Source organism: Lethenteron reissneri, chromosome 58 (assembly GCF_015708825.2).
Source record: "Lethenteron reissneri isolate LAM-NWPU_2019-01 chromosome 58, ASM1570882v1, whole genome shotgun sequence".
In the NCBI taxonomy this organism is placed as follows: domain Eukaryota; kingdom Metazoa; phylum Chordata; class Hyperoartia; order Petromyzontiformes; family Petromyzontidae; genus Lethenteron; species Lethenteron reissneri.
Genome location: NC_083836.1, coordinates 717392 through 738114, shown reverse-complemented (window position 1 = coordinate 738114; position 20723 = coordinate 717392). Strand labels below are relative to the sequence as shown.

Genomic DNA, 20723 nt, shown 5'->3' with positions numbered 1-20723 from the left:
TCTAATAGCTTGTGGGTAAAGCGTTTGCGAGATAAACCTCGCGGATGCTGCGATGTTTCCAAGGCCAGGAGCAAACAGACTAAAGCTGTTCGGGCCACGCCTGCAGATGCCCTGCCACGGCTCTGAGCTCGCTGCTCATCCCAACGCACAGGGTCCCCTCCTTCCTCCGCACCACACTCCACGGGCGGCGGGGGAAAGCCATCAATTATATTGATCGCAATAATTATTATTCAGACTTGTAACACGCCGTCGCACACAGGTGTGAGGAACCACAGACAAGTTTGAAGGCAGCTGCCAAGCTCTGCGGTCTTCTATATATCAAGGTATTAACGGTCAATTAGCGTTTTATGAGTGTGAGGACAGCGGGCACCCGTGGCACATAGACTGAGCGACACGCGGACCGAGTGACGCACACGGATTGGACGTTGGTAACGTCAATGTCCGGGTGCCAGGTTTTCATGCCAAATACCGGATTGTGGTCACGTCCTAGGCTTGTGCTTTGAAATAATGTGGGAAAGGAAGTGTGTCTCGATTCCAGAGAAATACGGCATTCGTTTGCATTGCCCATGGCCAAGCACAGGACGCGGCGGTGGTGGTGAACAAGGGCGGGAAGGACGATGCGAAGGAGGAGAGCTGTGGGCGGTGACACCAATTACTTCTTTTTCTTCCCACCCTTCTTGGCCTTCTTTCCCTTCTTGCCTTTCTTGCCTTTCTTTCCCTTCTTGGGCGCCTTGTACTGGCCCAGACCCCGGCGCACCATCACGCCGCGCCACCACGCCTGGATCTGTCCCACAAACGCACCGCACACACGCCCCACACACACACGCACCATACACACGCACACCACACACACACGCACCGAACACACGCACCACACACACAGCACACTTTACGGTCACAAGGCAGTGGCAGCAGTGAACGCGCCTGTGATGCGCGTGCCTGTGGATTGCGGTGAGGCTTGTGGTACGGTGTTTCATTGCAAGCGCCTTCATTTGAATTTACGTTTAAACGTTTTGTTATGCTTTAACACGATCCCGATTCAATCTTGATTTGAAGCTTTCGTGACTGCAGGAATCCATACTTTGGTTCTTTCGGTAAAGTCACGTAGATAGAAAAAAATAATAAAAGAACACGACGTTTTGGTCGCAACACAAGAGTCCGTCATCAGGTGAGAAAGAATGATCTGCTGTTGTGGCTTTGTATAGGCACGGGAGGGGGGGAAGAAGAGGTTTGTCGAGTCGTGGCTGCAGTTCACGGGGAGAAGGGGGAGGGTTTGTGGCGTGCAGGGACGGGTGGGGGCTGGAGAAATTAGCAACTCCATGAGCTTGATTCCTGCAGCCACTACTCTACAAAACGCAACATTTTCCCTATGCCACAGTCCCTATCCCTACCACATTCCATTGTTTCTTGTGGCAAATAAATTGCTACGCTTGGCGACGCATTAGCAATGTTTACACTCTACCGTTCCTATTCGCCCGCCACCACATTTCCCATAATTTTTATGGGGCAAAATCCCCAGTTATACATCGTTTCGTTATCAGTAACAACTTTCCGTTCCCGAACCCCGACGTATCTGCATCGTGGCATGAGACCACGCACACAATCCGATCTCTCGCTGCACAGCCAATGTCACCTTCTGTCTTAGAGAACGGCCCACGGACGTCGATGTATCAGAACTCGCTGAGAGCCCGTCAAGTTACCTCTGGACCACAGCGCTTTCCTACCCATTCTGCACGACGGCAATTCGGTGGTCGTGCAGCCGTGAAATCGATACTTTTATCGTCAGAGCTGGAATAGATCCAAAGTCGGTGCGGAACGAAATTTGACGTGGATTTTTGTGTCGTCAATGGTGACCTGGTCGAGACCACATCAAGTCTGGAGACCATCAGCTCGCTCCACTTGAGCGCCCGCTTTTATCACGGGCGGCTGAATCCTGGACGCGAACCCAGGACCTCTGAGCTCTGTGCTCTGGAGTCTGCCGGCCACCCCAAATGTGCGGTGCGAGGAGCAGCAGCAGCAGCAGGAGCAGCAGCAGGAGCAGCAGCAGGAGCAGCACCCTGATGGTGCAGCGCAGCTCCAACTCCTCCTGCTCGAGACGCTTGCGCTCCGCCTCCCTCTCCAGCCGGTCCTCGATGACCACCGCCTCGAACTCCGAGTACTACGTGGGTGCAGGGGGGGGGGTGAAGGGGGGTTGGGAAATGGTGGGTGGGATGAGAGCAGGGCAGGAGTTTGGAGAGAGGATGAATGAGCTCCAGCAAAGACTTGAAGGTTTCATTTACAACCAGATTAATTTGCCGCCACTTGTCTGTTTAGGGTTAGGCTTGGTGGGAATGCTCGTACTCGTGAGTCTGGTTGGCGAGTTGGTGAATGGGAGGGCTCGTTGTAAAGGCTGGCTCGACTCGTTGTTTTGGATTTGTGGGAGGGCTGATGCTCGTGGCTCGTTGGGTTCGGGTTACATTCAGTGGGATCGTCCTCATGACTGGTTGGATAGTTCGGGTCAGGATCCGTGGGAGGGTTAATTCTATCGGCCAGTCGGCTGGTTGATGAGGGTCAAGTGTAGTTAGTGCCTGCTGAGGGGCGCTGGGGTGATGAGATGTTAACTACCTCGCCTGGTACACAGGAGGTTGTGGGTTCGATCCCGACCCTGACGCCTTCTATGTATTTGGAGTTTGCGTGTTTGTCTCCCTGTGGTCGAATGCAGTTTTCTCCAGGTCCTCCGGTTTTTCCCTCCACATGATGAAACATGCATTTCGAGTATTTGGCCGCTATACATTGCTCCATGATGAGCCAATTCCTTGAGCTATCATTTGGTCGCTTCTGAAAAACAGCTACATATCTCAGTGGGCCTTACACGGTTTAGTTGATTTTATTTTAGTTTAGTTTGCTTGACTATTTGATGAGGGATAGGTCTCGTCTCGTTACTGGTTGGCTAGTTTGTCCGGGTGGGTGTCGTGTTTGTCTGGCGAGCGTGCTCCACCATCAACTTGCTCACTCCTCTTGCTCGTTGCAACTTGTAGCCGACTCGGTGACCCCTCACCTGTCGCGCGAGGTCCTGCAGGTGAGCCAGGTCGCTGGCGTGCGTGGCCTTGAGGTTGTTGAGCTCCTGCTGCTTGGCCTCCAGGTCGTGGTCGTATTTCTCCATCCAGAACTCCAGCTGCTCCGAGAGGTCCTGCGGGAAAAATTTAAACAGCCTCGGCTACGTTCCATCGGAGGTTCAACCGGGAACACATGGGGAGCTGGGAGCTCCTCCCTCTCTCAGCCCTGCCCACTTCTACAAAGCCACACCCACTCGGCCGCTAGCCCCACCCACTCTGTGAGCGGCCTCACATCGATGCTGTCAGACAGGGATCAGGTAACCCCACCCACTACTCTGGTAGCCCCACCCACTACACTGATGGCTACGCCCACTACGCAAGTAGCCCCACCCACTATGGTGGTTCTGTCCACTCATCTGGTAGCCTCGCCCACTGCTCTGGTCGCACTGCACATTGCCCAGGTAGCCCCGCCCACTCTCCAGTAGCCCCACCTACTAGTTGGGTAGCTTCACCCACTGCCCATCATGAAGCCAGACTATTGAATACTGTGGGGGACGAAAACTAAAATCCAGGTTCTCCCGAACGGTTGGGGTGGCTTCGTTCACGCATGCACAGACGTTGGCGGGCGTGAAGGGTGCTGGCGCTGGCTGTCTCACCGCGTAGTGCCTCCTCAGGAAGGTGTCGATGTCCGTGTGCACCCGGCTCTCGTTCTCCAGCTCGCTCCCCAGCGTCTGAAAGGCACAACGGGCGACGGCGCTTTCACGTCTTCTCATCGACATGTGCAGCGCCACGGATGGGCTCCACTTGCAGGCAACGACAGGCAGCCCAGAAGCGGTTGGGGGCTGTGGGGGATTCTGGGATCCCCCGCATCCCCTCCCAACGGGTGGGGGCTGTGGGGGGGGGGGTTCTGGGATCCCTCAGAGCCCCGCCCCTCGGCTGAGAAACGTATATAAGGCGGACCTCCGGCGAGGTTCGAGGCAGTTGAAGACCGAAGCCTGAAGACCTGCTCGAGTAGGACCCTGCACCCCGAGCTTCGCTGTCCTTACAAGGGCCGGAGCTCGGTGAGGCCAGCGGTGGACCCTGGGACTCCCTTAGCTGCCGTCCTTACAAGGGCCAGGTCTGAGGAACCAGTGGCTGGACCTGTACCTTGGCTGGGTCAGGTCAGACAGCCTCCCATAGGATATCGTGGCCGGAGGAGCTGGAGCGTAGCCGGGGTAGGCATGCTACGTAGGCGGCATATGACAGGCTGGGTGGATGAGGTACACGAGATAGACTGTACAAGAAGTGTATGTACAGTAGTCAGGGTGTGTGTGTAATAAAGACGTGGCCCTACAAGTGTCTCCGCAGCACACTCCACGTGTACGCCACCAGGCCGTGTGCCCCGGGCTCACGTACACCTCGTCTCTCTCGTCTCTCACCTGCACCTCGTGCTCTCACCTGCACTCACCTGCACCTCGTGCACTCACGTGCACCTCGTGCTCTCTCGTCTCTCACCTGCACCTCGTGCACTCACCTGCACCTCGTGCACTCACCTGCACTCACCTGCACTCACCTGCACCTCGTGCACTCACCTGCACTCACCTGCACTCACCTGCACTCACCTGCACCTCGTGCACCTCGTGCACTCACCTGCACTCACCTGCACCTCGTGCACCTCGTGCACTCACCTGCACTCACCTGCACTCACCTGCACCTCGTGCACTCACCTGCACCTCGTGCACTCACCTGCACTCACCTGCACCTCGTGCTCTCACCTGCACCTCGTCTCTCAGGGCGAGCTCCGCGTGCTCTTCACGCCGCGCCGCCTGTGAGAGTCGCGCCTGCGCCATGCGCCGCACGTACCGCCCCTCCATGGCGCTGCGGGCCTTCGCCTCCTGCAGCTCGTCCTTGAGCGTCGTGATCTCCTCTTCCAGGCGCTGCCACGGACACGTGGGGGGGGGGGGGGGGGCGAGTGCCCCGTGAGCGACGTTAGCGATTATATTTATTTTCTCTTTCTTAAATCGTCCCCCGATTTGTTCCTCGTCCATTGCCGCTGCCGGCGGGGGGCGGCGGCGGCGACGTGGTAACGAGACAAAGCGGCGATTCGAAACGCTCGCAGAGCAGAGGCCCTGCATCGCCCCTACGCCATGGGCGATTCTGTGGCCGTCTGGAACACTCTTCCTTCCGATATTAGGAAGCCACTGCAGCTACGCACTTTTAAACAATCTAGATTGAAAACTCATTTCTTTAGAACTGCTTTTTGTCTTTAGTTTGTTGTCCTTCCCCCGCACCTGCGATTAGCAGATTAGTTACATCGAGTGTGAAATAAGTTCAACATACGTCCAGAAATACGTCACAGAACGGCCCACGGAAAAGTGGATTTCACAGAGCTACCTCTGAGTTCCCTTCAAGTGGCCGCTGGGACACAGAGCAGAGGGTCGGCACTTTCCCACCGAATGTTTGTTGCATGACAATCACACCTATTGGGATTGCTCAGCTGGGAAGACACATGGCATCTTCGCCCCACACTGTGAAGCCACCGCAGGTTGTGTCTGTGAGACGTAGCAGCGCCTTCCTTCGTGAACAGCCTCAGGCAATCTCCTTCTAGCGTATGGCAAGTTACGCCTCAATTGTACATCCAGGTTTAAGTTTTGTGTGAGCCATGCTGTGGCTTTGGAAGCAGCGTGGCCAATATTCTCCAGTCCGCCGGAGAGACGGCGTAGAATGCAGTTGTTTGCGATGTGGTCCATTGTTTGGTTTGGGTGGCTGCAGTCACTGGCACTGTGGGTCAAAGCCTTTTGCAATAAAAATGGCTGTGACCCACAGTGAATTCCAAATTAATTCTCAGATCCGAAATTTATGAAAATTGCCAATCCAAATTTACAGCAATAGCTTTTTAATTTGTTATAATTTGTAATATTCTTTTATTATCGTAGTTGGATTTTTTTTATTATTATTTATTCTTATTGTAAAGATTGAGTTTTTTGGTGACCGTGCTGAAACCACGAACTCGCCACACTTGAGAGCCCGCTTTAATCACGAGCAGCTTGGCTGATTCTCCCAACGCAGGATCTCAGCGGCGCCGGCCCAGCGTCTGTGACCCGTGAGCCCCCGAGGCCACGCGGCTTTGAGCAACGGGACACGGCGTGCGTGGGGCCCACCTGCAGCTCGTTCTCCTTCTCCTTCTTGACGTCCTCGATTTCCTTCTGCAGGGCCGCCACTCTCTTCCGTGCCTCTTCCTCCCTGACGGCGCGGAAACAGAAACCGCTCTCGGGGTCGAATGGCGTTTTCCGGCGGTACAGGGGTGAGCACGCCGTGCCGTGAACCCAGCGACGTCTCGCGTTGAGACGGCCAACGTCGCCGGGAAGCGATGTCGGAACCGGTCCAACCCTCTCTACCTCTCACCAGCCAGCACCAATCGGCATTGTGAATTATGGTAGCAAGAAAACCCATGTGACCGACACGGCGTGGGGAATCCCCTCATCTGCTGGCGGCTTGAGAATTGTCATCTAAGCCGCGGTGTCGTTGCGCGTAGCCGCGACGAGCGAACGGGCGAGCGAGCGAGCGAGCGTGTTAGCGAGCGAGTGAGTTAGCGAGTTAGCGAGCGAGCGAGTTAGTGAGCGCGATCCTGGGCGAACCGTGCGATGGCAGCGTCGTAGGCATCCCTCTTCTCCTTCTCGGCCGCGACGGCGCTCAGCAGGCTCTGGAACGTGCCGCCTGCGCGCACCTCCTGCAGCGTCTCCGCAATCACCGCCTCCGCAAACCGCCTGCGACGCGCAGGAACACCAACGGGTGGTTTATTTTATATCCCGATTTTAAACTAAACTATTTTTGCTTTACCAGGTATGGCCCACTGAGAGACATAGCTCGTTTTCAGAAGCGACCTGGCCACAAATGATAGCCCCACGAAGTGGCTTATCATCACGTGTAAATTTATAGCAGCCGAATACTCAAAACTCGTGTTGATTCTAAATGTGGAGGGAATAACCAGAGGACCCATAGAATAATCCACATGACCACAGGGAGAACATCCAAACTCCAAATATACAGGCATCCTCAGGGTCGAGATCAAACCCACGACCTCCTGTATACCAGGCGAGGTTGTTAACATCTCCTAGCCACCGCGGCACCCCCCATGTTGCTACTGGTGTCATCACCCATGACCTATCCCATGACACAAAACCAGTCGCACATCTGGAATAAAATGTTGTTGGGAAAATTATAAAAACCGAGTAACTGTTTAGATATTTGTCACTGATGTGTGGCCGTGAGCGGGAACGTGGGTCACTGTGTTTGTTGAGCAGGGCACTATCCACTACCGATACCACTCCCCACGTGTATCTGTAGAGGTAGACAAGATAAATATCCCCCGTATAGCCTTGACCAACTTTGGGGCAAGTGCTGTTAGTGAGCACTGATGAGCCGGCACGGTACATGAGGGGGTGAGTGGCCAGCACCATGCCCGGCCGCCTTTGTCTCCCTAGTGGCAATGTTTACACACCGCACTACGTACTCGTATGAGGCTGAGTCGACCTAGGGGAGGCCCAGGACCAGTTTAGATCATTGTCACAGGTTCGTAACGCAGCCCACTAGCCTCCGCAATACCACTCCCCACGGAGACACAAACGCTCGTACACACGCGCACACGCACGCACGCACACACACACGCACGTACACACACGCACACACATGCCTGTGTGCGCAGGCAGGCAGGCAGGCAGTCACGCACCTGTTGGCCTGCGCCTTGCACAGCGTGTCAGACGGGATGGGATCTTGTCCCAGGGCATCACGGAACTCCTGGTCCGTACTTGGCCGGATCCCTGGAATCTTTTGCGACGTGCGGAAGGAATCTCCCAGCTCGTTGTCTCCGGCCTGCGCCTCGGCACGAACACACAACAGTATGGGGGGGGGGGGGGGGGAGGTGGATACATTGTTCAGAATCACAAGCACAGGCAAGTGCTTAGTAAACTGAACTTGTTTTATTTTACCAGGTAAGGCCCACTGAGCTCTATATCTCTTTTCCAGAAGTAACCTGGCCACAAATTATAGCCCAGCAAAGTGGATTATCATCATGTGGACATTCATAGCAGCCAAATACTCCAAACACATGTTTCTAAATGTGGAGGGGAAAACCGGAGACAAATCCACGCGACCACAGGGAGAGAGACACGCAAACTCCAAATATGCAGCAGGCATCAGGGTCGAGATCGAACCCACGACCTCCTGTATAGCGGGCGAGGCAGCTAACATTTCGCCACCGGGGCACTCCCCGTGTGTCGTGACCGAGCTGCCGCTGTTTGGCGGCTTGAAGAGGGTTTCATTAATTAGGGTATTTTAGTTATAACCTGATAAAGGCATCTCCCCATGAGCAAGGCATCATCCTGTATTAAAGAACAGCCCAAAGAAGTGGATATTACAGGGCTTAGTATTATTATTATTATTAAGCTTGTTAACCCAGAAAGGTATCACCAAGTCTCAACACAATTGTCCAGGAGGCTCCTGCAAGGTTTTTCGCAAAAGTGGGTGGCAGTGCTGCAGTGTGTGAATACCAATTCAGTTAGTCTGCGGGTAATCTTTCAGCACTGGGTTTTTTGTTCAACAATTATATATATATGTGTGTTTAGCTATGGAAGTAAACCGGAGAACGTGGAGAAAAGGGGGAAAGGACAAACTCCACGCAGTAAGGTGCCCGAGTTGGGAATCAAACCCAGGTGCTCCTTGCTGTGGAGGCACCAGTGTAACCACTGAGCAGACACCTCTGAGACCCGTCCAGTGACCTCTCGCCAACACAGCAGGTGGGCAACACTTTCCCATCTGCTCTGCTGCATATGGGAGTACAAGAGAATGTTTTGTGGCCAGCAGAATGACTAATCGCCTTCGTATTCCCAGTGCCGATATTTGCAAAGTGCATCTGGCACTCATATTTAAGTCCGAGACCCAGACACAGGTTCATATCCGACTCTCCACTGGTAATATCCATGGCCGGAGATCAAACCCAGGTGACGAGGATGAGGTGGTGTGCAAATCACTGCACCCCTCACATATAAGACAAAGGTCCCCCGTGTAGCCTACATAGATAGTTGGAGCAAGTGCTGTTAGCGAGCACCAACGAAAGTCGGCACGGCACACGAGGGAAGTGGTGTGATCAACACCACGCCTGGCCGCCTGTATCTCCACAGTGCTGGTATTTACGCAATAAAACAATCACTCAATTCAGGCTGAGTCAACCTAGGGGAGGCCCAGAACCGGTTCAAAATGTGCGGTGCGCCAACCATCACACTAACGCTCCACAAAGACAAAGATCCCCCGTATAGCCTTGACATACTGTTTGGGCAAGTGCTGTTAGCGAGCACCTATCAAGGCCGGCACGGCACGGCACGGGTGCGTGGCCAGGACCACGTCCGAATGCCTTCGTCTCCCAAGTGGCGATGTTTACGCACCGCACCGGCTACTCATTTGAGACCGAGTTGACCTCGGGGAGGCCCAGGACCGGTTCAGATAATCGTCACTGGATGTTGGCCGTGTGCAGGAATGGAACTCTGGGGGCCGGGTTCGCCGCGCCACTCAACGCGCTGGAGAGACGGCGGCACCGACGGCACTCACGGGGGGGCTGCGTGGGGCGATGCACCCGAGGATCTGCAGCTGGTGGAGGCAGTCCTCGAGAATAAGGGAGACGCACAGGGCGTCCACGGGGGACAGACGCGCGTGTCCCCCTGGGGGTGCAGCAGCCACGTGACCTCCGGGCCCCCGACCCGCCGCCGCTCCGTCCATGGTGGGGCGCCGCGTGAGCATCAGACGTGGACGGGGCCACGCTGAGAAGGCCACGCAAATTGGTAGCGAGGGGACGCACGGAAGAGACAGTGGCACATCAGCAGCAGCAGCCAGCCACATACTGGCTTGCCCCAACCCGAGCCAACGAGCCATCATCCACTGACCCTCGACCTCCACAACCAGCCACTCCTCGCACTGACCCTCGACCTCACCAACCAGCCACTCCTCGCACTGACCCTCGACCTCCACAACCAGCCACTCCTCGCACTGACCCTCGACCTCACCAACCAGCCACTCCTCGCACTGACCCTCGACCTCACCAACCAGCCACTCCTCGCACTGACCCGAGCACGAACTCGCCGACCGACCACGAGTCCTGACCCTCCGACTCATCCTCACCCGAACCAAATAGCCGACCAGCTGCGAGTAGGAGCCCTCCCACTGGCCCTACGGCTGATGGTAAACAGGATGGCCATGGGATGGCCATGAAGAGAGACAAAGTTCAAGCTCAAGACGACGTTAGAACTGGCAAGGGTTCACCCTATAGGCAGAGTTTATAGGACTAGGGTTAGATTTAGGTTTAGGTCCAGGATTAGGACTACAACGATACCAAAGTCTACCGATCCAAATATATTTAGTGTGTCAGAATATATCATTTACATCGATGATGATGATCAGCTCATGGGGCCTGTATGGGTCGCCGAGTCGGATATATCATTCTGTTTGAAAGGAAGGTTGATTGAGGCATCGTTCTATCGATCAGGTATTTCACGTCTGTGCAAACATTTAGTGAACAAGTCTGCCATGAAGAAGGGCCATTGCTCGAAACGTTACCTGTTGTGTTTTCACTGTTGAGGCCACAGTTTTATCGACGATGTTTCATTGTGTCAATTGCCCTTGAGCACCAATGCAGCAGCAGTAGCATCACCAAATAATGTGGTGACCCAGTAGTCGCTCGCCCTTGGTGGTATGCACATTCTGCACGGCAGCACGATACTACGACGACTACGAGTGGTTTTATTTGACCAGGTCAGGCCCACTGAGCTGTGTAGCTCTTCTTCAGAAGTGACCTGGCAATCACAAATGATAGCTCAACCAAGTGCCTCTTGTGGCAATGCAAAGCAGCTAAATACTCTAAACGCGTGGTGATGTTGATCCTAAATGTGGTGGGAAACATCGGATGGCCCGGTAGAGAAATCCACGCGACCACATAGAGAGAGACAGAGAGACACCGCAAGCTAAAAATATACATCAGCAGCAGCAGGCGTCAGGGTCAGGATCGAAGCCACGACCTCCTGCACACCAGGCGAGGTAGTCAACGTCTCCTAGCCACCGTGACATTTACGTGACTGCCCAGGAGCTTTCCTCTCCATCTCTTCCCACCGTGAAGGGCATCAGATTCTGGCGAATTGCCCGATGATGCTGGATGCAATTACCAGCGAAACGTCGTACAACTCAAAAATTGTAAATGTTGTGGTTTCACGCTTCAACACACCAGTGGGCTAAAGCAGTGAACTATTTGTATTTTGTCAACGTGACACTTTTTTTGCTGATTGGCCGTGTCGGGTGGTGGTGGGTTACGACACATTTATAAATAACGCGATCTCACCCAAAAACGTTGATTATGAATAATATTGGTCGCGAAAGCCTGCTACGTGTTCAACAGACTCACACCCCCCCCCCCCCAACGCGTGACATCCTGGGAGCCTTCATCCAGCAGCGGAGTGACCACGGCTGATGTGCTCGCCATGAGCCGTGATGTGTCTAGTTGTTGTTGTTACAGGAGAGTCGAGGGGTGGGTAGCCTGGCCTGCAGCTGAGTCTTGATCAGGCGACTGAAACTCACCACCCACGCAACCCCCACCACTCGCCTGCCATTTACTCACCACTCACCTTTCACCAACCATCGCCTCACCCCACACTCACCACTCACCTTTGGGTCCATCCTCTCGTCTGTCTCTGTGTGTCTCTCTCTGTGTCTGTGTCTCTCTCTCTCTGTGTATCTCTGTGTGTGTCTCTCTGTGTCTCTCTCTGTGTGTGTCTCTGTGTGTGTGTCTCTCTGTGTCTCTCTCTGTGTGTGTCTCTGTGTGTGTGTCTCTCTGTGTGTCTCTCTCTCTCTGTGTCTCTGTGTGTCTCTCTCTCTGTGTCTCTCTGTGTGTGTGTGCAACAACGGCGTTACCCAGGCGACCACTAACCGCCTGGGAGCTGTCGTATGGCGCTCGTTGTGGTGGTAGTCGCCGTTGTCGCCACGAGGGGGCGCCACGTGGGGCGCCACGAGGGGGCACCACGTGGGGCGCCGCGCTCCGCGTCGTTCTCGACTCAACTCGCTTCGCCCGCACTGCGCGTGCCGCACGACTGCGCGTCAACGGCGAACTTCTTTCGCACCGTACGTAGCCAATCGTGCTAATCGTAGGTGCCGGCGCAAGGACGACAAACTAAGCACAACAACCGATGAGCTGCTGCTAATGATGATGGCAGTCGTCTGTGGGTGCTGGGCAAGCACAAATAACAACTTCAACACTGGGCGACGTTTCGGCCAATGGCCCTTCGTCGCGGGGCGCTGCGGTGGCAAAATGTGAACTCCCTCGCCTGCCACGCAGGACGTCATGGGGGTTCAATCCCGACCTTGACGCCTGCCGCTGTATATTTGGAGTTTGCGTGTCTCTCTCCCCGTGGTCGCTTGGATTTTTCTCCGGATCCTCCGGTGTTACCCGCCACGTTTAGAGACTTTGATAAACATTTCTAAATGTAAAGCCACTTGATTGGGCTATCATTTGTGGGCAGGTCGCTTCTCCAACGAGAGCTATATAGCTCAGTGGGCCTTACCTGCTAAAATAAAACAATGAGGTCAGTTGTAGATAAATGACAAGCACAACATTTGTTGTTAGTATTACTCTTCTCGTTTACTCCTGGAAAGTGCCAGGACTTGTTTTTTGCAAGAGGCTCATGTCAAGTTCACAGTCGAGGGAGCGATGTTGGTGTTGCTGCTGCTGCCGAGTGTAATCCCAGTTGAGTAATTTGCCGGTGAGTTTTCAGTATTGGGAGGTGTTGTTTTTGTTGTTGTCCAATCGCAGTTGCATTGCATGTTGGGGCTGGCTCTGGGAGGGAAGCTGGAAAACTCACAGAAAACCAACCCACGCAGAGCAGACGGAGAGCAGACGGAGAACAGAGAAACTCCACACAGAGACGGACCCGGGCCGAACCCAGGTGCTTTCTTGCTGTGAGGCGCAGAGTTTTTACCACTTGCCCTGTCACTGTATTCTCCAGATTATAAGACGCACTTTTCCCCTGTAATGTAAAGTAAGAGTTTAGGGTGCGTCTTCTAATCCAGTGTGTTTGTTACCAGACTTGTATAGCTTCATCGTCACCAGGCACGGGTTTCTGGGTGCGTGTAGGAACATCCCAGTGTCAGATGCTGGGTGCCGCTGTCTCCCAGCCAGGACGAGAGGGCTTCGATAGAGAGTTGGTTGTAGTTTTGCTCTTTCTCCCCCTCCGTTGAAGCAGCGCAGACTCCAGTGGGTTTGCTACGAAATCCAGTTTGAGGTGCATGGCCACTGTGTCTCGCGTCTTTAAATCCCCCGATCACGAAGGAGATGTGCCCATCACGGTGTTGATGTTCTGACTCGCCCGATGGTTACACCACCGGTGTCGCTTCTCACGGTCTCCCGTGCGATGGAAATAACTCCGGTGTTGACACCGACTGACAAACGACACGTCTCATGAAAGAATGTGCCACATTAGGAGGCCATGTTATAAACATAGATCACAAAAGATGTGCACGCTGTGTATCGCACAAGTTTTATTGATTTATCATATAAAAATTGATCAAAATTGTATTATCCCATTGCGATGTTGGATGTGCTAGTTTATAGGCGAGGGTTGGTGGGTCACGGAGAGATTTGTGAAACTCCCCCCACCCACAGGGTCGCAAGGCAGTCAGGAGAGGGCAGAGCGGTGGTTTCTCTCCCGGTCCTTCCCAGGCAAAGCCAAACGGTCGCTAATGGGATGCGGCCAAACATCCCAACGGCGCAGAACCCTCCTCAACATGAATCTTCAGATTAATTGAGGCTTATCTGGATCAACGGAAGGGCACCATTACATTACACGTAGCTTTCAGAAGTGAACATTAAACGTGTGCAGATTTACATTTTTTATGACGTTAATTTGTAATTTGTGAACTATTAGCTTAATCACGGTTGGTTCAATTTGTATACAATAGCGCAAAGTCACAAGGCAAACATTTGGGCTTACGCGACAGTCACGTCGAAGTTGAGCGCACTACGTCGCAGCAATGCCGTCTTGTTCTCAGCAACATCTCACCTGACGCCCGTGTCACTCACCGAGCTCTTTGGTTCTTTCGGTAAAGTCACGTAGGTTTAAAATAAAAAACTTTGTTATAAAAAGTTTTTTTTAAAATTACAAATAATCAAAAAATCTATAAAATCACGTTTCAAAAGCAACACAAGCTTCCGTCATCAGGTGGCAAAACCACAGCAATAAATAAATTACTTCTCCTCCCTGACTCCTCCCCCCCCTCTTGCCGTATATAATATCTTGCTACGAACGGCTCTTGTCCACTACAGTAATTTATTTCTTGCTGTGGGTTTCCCACCTGATGACGGAATCTTGTGTTGCTTCCGAAACGTCGTGATTTAATTTATTTTATTATTATTTAAAAAAAATTAGAAAAAAAATGTATTAAAAAGTTTTTATTTTATTTTATACCTACGTGACTTTACCGAAAGAACCAAAGAGTATGGAACATTGCAGTCACGAAAACTTAAAATCTAAACAGTCACCGAGCTCTTGAAGTTGAGGACCAACTCTGCAGACTGCAATAATAAAGTCGTGTGAATGGCAGTGGGTGTCAACGAAATCACGTTCTTACGTAATTGCGTCGATTGGTCACGTGGGTAATACTCGGCCCAGCGTCCACCTCCCTTCAGGATGAGATGGCCTGGTGGTACAGTCAGCCGAGACCCTGGGACAGAATCTGGATAATCAGCCGCGATTAAACCGGGTACCCGAGTGTACTGTATTGAGTTGATGGTCTCAGCGGGGTGACCAATGATTGTAAAACAAAAACATCATGTTAAATTGGGCTTTGTCACTTAATTCAGCTAATATTCAGGTTGAAGCATTAACTTTTTGGTTGGATTGACATGCAACAAACAACCGTCACAATAAAATAAAAATGTCCCCCCAGTGTGGATAATGATACGCTATTGAAATGTCTTCAGAAATATTCGTGTGACGTCATCAACTGGGGGCTTCTCCGCTGCAAGGTGGTGCACAGCTCACTTCGGGAGTTCCCTCTAGAAATGCCTTCTTTTTCTCGTGAGGCTATGCCGATAAGCGCGACCAAATAAAACCGGGACGATTTTAAAAAATTGTCCGTTTGCGATTGGGGTGACGAGGCGTCGCCGCGGCCCTCCGGCGGCGTGGCGATCCTGACCCCACGCACGCGGCACTCGGCTCGAAGCGTCCCTCTCGACCTGCTCACGACGTCGTCGTCGCTGGGAAAACGTCATCGCCCCGCACGGACGTTGGGGCCGTCCTCTCGTCGGCCGGTCAGATGGAGTTGAGCCCGGACGTCGAGCAGGCGAGGTCGTGGCGGAGGCTCATGCCGGCCTTGCCGCTCATGCAGACCGGGCCGCCCGAGGCGGAGGTCGCGGAGGTCACGGAGGGACGAGGAGGCTCCCCGCGGGGCTCAGGGCTCCGTCCGGCGGTCGCCGGCTCCTTGCCGCTGGCCACTGTGCGGGCGAGATGATGCGTCAGCGGGACACGTGTGGGCAGTCACAAGCGCGGTGACGATGATCGCGGTGCGGTTTTGATGAGCGCCGCCCGCCTATCCTCCGGGGTGTCTCGGAGCAGGTTTCATCACACGTCATAAAAACATTTGTATGTTTTGTTTGCTGAACACAGGCACACAAACTTCTGTAAAATAAGGTGGCTTGCAACCGAGAGCACTGATGGTGTTGCAGCAAAGAATAAATCCCACATTATATAATATTATATTATTATATTCTATAATTTAATTATAGTATATAATTTTATTATTATTTTATTATATAATATAATTTTATTATGTTTTATTTTTATTATTTTATTATTTCCATTCTACGTGACTTTACCAAAAGAACCAAGAAAATAAATCACACGTTTCTTGAATAGAGCGATGTTATCGTGACTTGTGAAAAGAGATGATAGGAGGGAGTTCGGAAGCTAGAAACAAGAGATCACCAATAAAAGTACTCTACAGCACCTCCGATTAGCACGGTTGGTTATGTACTGTGCGAAAGAAGTTCAACATACAAACAGCAAATAAGTTACATTTTGCTTGAACTCAGCAAGGTTAAAGTAACTTTGGAAAGAATGAGTGGAACAATAAATATTTTGTCCAGCGATATGGTGGTTGAACTTTGTGGATGAGATGAAACAGTCCAGTACAACAAGTCCTTGACACTGGTAGCAACTTTGCCAGCAACATATCCACGTAGCCACCCAGCAACCATACCAGCCAGCCACTCAGCCATCCCCAGTGACTCAGACACCTCGGCACCCTGCCACTCAGTCACTCAGCCATTCATCCACCCAGCCACTCTATCATTCAGCCACTCAAAGGACTTGGCCACCCAGCCACATGACCACTCTGCCACCCAGACACCCATTCAGCTGGCCCACCCAGTCACTCAGCCATCGACAACTACACCCATGGAGGGTGGCGGGAAGGGGGGCTTGCGGGAGAGGTTCAGGGGTACCTGCTGTGTTCCCCTCCGACTTCGTCCTCCGCCCAGACGCCTTTCTCCGTCCGAGCCACGAGAAACACTCCATGACTCGGCGCTCCAGGCCTCTTCGCTGCTGTCTGTATGCTAAGGAGCGGGGTTGGGTGGGGGGGGGCATGAAAGGGTTGGCGTTGGAGGGGGGGCACAGGAGGACGATCAAAACGAACGGACGAGCATCAGCCTCTGTGGGTCACCACCGCAGAACGCGCGCACATCAGTAGCCACATCAGTAGCCACACGCGGCTGGAGGAGTGGGCGAGCGTGTGTGGAACGCATCGCAGATTTTGCCGAGCGCAGGCCCAAAGGGCCCCCAAATGCCAAGGGGGGCAGCACCACACAGCGCTGTTTGGGTTGCGTCAAATAATTACGAACGGTCCAACGTTACCTTTTGAAGAATCCGGATTCAGGCGTGCGTTTTGAAACTGGTTGGGAGGAAAGACCGTCCCTGTGGCCGTCAGGGACGGGTCTCTCAAAGCCAGCAGACCTGATTTTCCACTTTCTCCCTCGCCCTCCCAAGGCTGTAAGTAACAAAAAGGCGCACGGATTGTATCCCTCGACGCGCCAATTCTCACCTCTGCTGCGGTAACCCGGCAGCGTGGCACCCCGGGAGTCTCTGCCGTCTATTCGTGTTCCCCTCCTGCCTCTCTAAACGGTGACGACGACAACAACGCAGTGGCTCCTCTCGGCTCGTTATCTCTCAACGAAACGTTTTGTCGTCCCTACGGCCGGCTCCTCTTGCTCGCTCCGTCTCCGCTCGTCCGTGGAGTGGAATGCGTCCTGGACTCGAGCTGGGTGCTGCTCTCGCGTTCGGGGCGTGTACAGGCGGCGACTACATCCGCACCCTACAGCCATAGCCACTGCTCAACAAAGATCCCCCATATAGCCTTAACAGACTGTAGGGGCAAGTGCTGTTAGCGAGCACCACTGCTGAACGCACGCACGCACACACGCACGCACGCGCCACCCTGTCCTGCTGTCGGTGTGTTACCAGGTAAGGCCCCACGGAGCTCTGTGCAGCTGGCTGTCACAACTGACAGCTCCACGAAGTGGCTTATCATCACGTGGACATTTACATCAGCCAAATACTCGACACGCGTGATGTCGATTCTAAATGTGGAGGGAAAACCCGAAGGTCTCATAGAAATGTCCACGCGACCACGGCAATAGAGACACGCAAACTCCATATATACAGCAGGCGTCAGGGTCGGGATTGAACCCACGATTTCCTGTATACCAGGCGAGGTAGTTAACATCTCGGCAGTGTGACACCCCCTATACGATCTAAAATAAATAAGCACACAAAACGCCCATAACCCGCCCATATCTGTCCGTACACATGAACACATTCCACGTCCCATCGGGACACAAAGCCCTTTTGGTAGTGCACCGTATTCAGCAGCATTGGGTGCTCTGGACCGGTCTCAAACATTCCCTGTCCCATCATCACTGGGCAGGCCAACTCGAAACCCAACGCCGTTGAACTGCCAACGATATTTTTTTTTCTTGCTATCCACGTTTACAGCCCACATACCGAGCCTATGGCCAACTTTGTGTTTAATTTAACTTCATTATGAATATCAAAAGTTGCCTCCGATTCCAGCCAAGACCATCGCCGTGATAAATTGACAGCAAGACGTACAGACAGCACCTGACCAAACGTTGACGAACGCTCGCCAGTGGAGGTTGGTAAAGGTCGTGAACGAATCAGAGGCCGGAAGTGTCGGGCCAACAACGTTGGGTCAACGCTGGTCCAGCCACGTGCCAATGTGGGCCCAACATTGGCATCTTCGCTGGGTGTTTTATGTGCGGTGGCCGCATATCCAAGCACTGTCCAGGCTCAAGCCTGCTTGGCTTCTGAGATCTGACCACCTCGGGCACATTCCGGGTGATCAGCAGGTCATGAGCTGCGTATCTTTGTCGCGTGCGTCTAGAAACATCCTGGTCACTGGCATTCTCGAAAAAGGTGTGGCGAGATGTAAAATGCCTCGCCCGGTACACAGGATGTTGTTGTGGGGTCAATCCCGACTCTGACGCCTGCTGCCATATATTTGGAGTCTGCGTGCCTCTCTCCCTGTCGTCGTGTGGATTTTTCTCCGGTCCTCCGGTTTTTCCCTCCGCATTTATAAAAATGGTTTAGAGTATTTGGCTGCTAGAAATTTCCACATGACAAGCCACTTCATTGAGCTATCATTTGTGATTGCCAGGTCGCTTCTGAAAAAGAGCTATATAGCTCAGTGGGCCTTACCTGGTAAAATAAAAAAATTGCTTAGTAGTTTTAGTTTAAAAGGACCTCAAAACGTCGACCATTTGATGTTACTTTTGGATTCAGGACTCTACACAAATTCTAGACAAAACCTTTCCAAGGGCAAGGTTAAAATATTAAGACATCTATATATTTACGACCCAAATTCTTGGGCGCCCATAAACAGACGTTGGTTTTTGGACTTTAAAATCTGAGGCCATTAATTGGATTCCGCAGCCTTGAAAGACCATAAGATGCAGACATTGCCGAGCAAAAAGAGAAATAAAAAGGCGCTCCAGATCGTGGGGGCAGCAGAGGAGAATGAGCAACCTTCTGCCGAGCGAATGCTCACTGGGGTCTTCGGTGTGAATCACGGGTGGCCAGGGATTAGAATCAGCTGGCAGAGTGCAGGCGCTGTAATTGTGTTGACCGCCACATCCATGTCTCGCCTTGCGTTGTCCTCGCGAGACTGCGTTGACGTGTGCGGTGGTGTGCAGAGAGGCTACATGAAAATAGTATATTTTTCTAGTTTTGAATGGAACTTGTACTCTAGTGGCCGACAACCCCCCACTCCGAGCCAGCCTAGCAGCCATACAGAAAACATCGAGTGACAAATGAAGCCATGCGGGTGGTCAAAACTCAAATTCGAACCCAGGACCTCAGCAACATGGGCGGGAGGAAGTTTTACTCCACACATTCGTGTGAATTCCAGTCCATGGAATAATCGTCGAAGGGAGGGAGGAAGGGACACTACCCTCCCAGGGACCCCACCGGAGTTTCCAGATGAGATCAGATTCCCACGAAATTCCCACGGTGCCCTGGCACTCGGGGTCTCCACGCACCGTCCTTCTCCTTCCCGTACACCGCCCGGCAGATGCATCTCTTGAGCGGCAGCGCCGGATCGGTTCCGTCTGGCCCTCCTCCGGGGCGGAACACCTCGATGGGGACCTCCGAGCCCTCGGGCAAGCGGAATCCGGCGCGGATTTGCGCGGCCAGGAGCCCGGAGGCCCTGCCGATCTCCTCCTCCGATGGAAGGGACGGCGGAGCCGCGGGCGACGATGCCGGCGACGGTGAGGGCGACGGATTGGGCGGCGTTGCAGATGGCGATGAATTCGTCGTCGATGACGATGAAGGCGATGGAGAGGATGGGGATGTGCACGAGGAGGAGGACGGCGCTGGGTGCTCGATGTAGAGGACCCCGATCACTGCGAGCGGTGGGCTCCGGCGGCACCGCTTGCGGATGTCCTGTGGCCACGGGAAACACGACGAGGATCACGACGATGATCACGATGAGGCCGAGAGCTTTCGGCAGAAAATCAATATTGCTGTTGCAGACGTACAAAAATGTTCAGCATTACCAATCAAAACGTAACCTGAATATCCTTTTTTAAGTTGAATTTGCGTACGTTATGAATTTAATAACAATTTAAATTCCTTTCGTCATCAGCGATGGGCAATCCACTGCTGGATGAAGGGCTCCCCCAAGCCACCGCTGCCACCGCAGCCACCTCTCGGGATCCCGCGGTGTGAACAATGCACCCGGCACCGGCACACGAGCTGACTTGCGGCTGGGTTGGCCCACGCAAAGCGCTCGCCACAAGTGAACCACAAAACCTCGCGGATCTCGTCAAGGGGCATAAACGATCACCACGCCAACTCGCAGCAGCAGCAGCAGCGGCGGCGGCTTTTGGCGAGCCATCAAATAGTTACTGCATCGCACGCTTTCAGATGCGCTTCTGTGGCCGTCTGGAACGTTCTTCCTTCCGATATTAGGAAGCCACTGTAACTGTGCACTTTTACATCATCTTTCTTTTGAACTCCTTTTCGTTTTTAGTTTGTTGTCCTTCCCCGCGAATCCGATTAGCACGGTTGGCTACGTACGGTGCAAAAGAAATTCAACACACATACATAG

The 20723-nt window shown here is 53.2% G+C and overlaps 1 protein-coding gene across 3 annotated transcripts; it reads right to left on the bottom strand.

Moving 5' to 3' along the window:
* Nucleotides 1-111: 111 nt before the first annotated feature.
* On the bottom strand, nt 112-12003 carry IQCG (IQ motif containing G). Of its 3 annotated transcripts, none has more exons than XM_061575371.1 (10): nt 11711-12003; nt 9618-9826; nt 7744-7886; nt 6653-6781; nt 6176-6257; nt 4790-4951; nt 3692-3766; nt 3038-3169; nt 2057-2158; nt 112-784 (listed from the first exon to the last, which is right to left on the bottom strand). In XM_061575371.1, the coding sequence occupies exons 1-10, from the start codon at nt 11727-11729 to the stop codon at nt 653-655; spliced, it is 1185 nt and encodes a 394-aa protein (XP_061431355.1). In that variant the 5' UTR covers nt 11730-12003; the 3' UTR covers nt 112-652. The 3 variants fall into 3 exon arrangements, with proteins under 3 accessions (XP_061431355.1, XP_061431356.1, XP_061431357.1); XM_061575372.1 differs by having other exon boundaries at nt 11718-12001; XM_061575373.1 differs by lacking the exon at nt 9618-9826 and having other exon boundaries at nt 11718-12003.
* Between the last annotated feature and the right edge of the window lie 8720 nt (nt 12004-20723).

Bases quoted from the DNA above. Each gene is read 5' to 3' on its own strand.
- IQCG (XM_061575371.1), bottom strand. The intron at 6,782-7,743 runs GTGCGTGACTGC...TGCGCGTCGCAG, and splicing joins TGCAAGGCGCAGGCCAACAG to GCGGTTTGCGGAGGCGGTGA. The intron at 2,159-3,037 runs GTGAGGGGTCAC...GCACCCACGTAG, and splicing joins TGCAGGACCTCGCGCGACAG to TACTCGGAGTTCGAGGCGGT.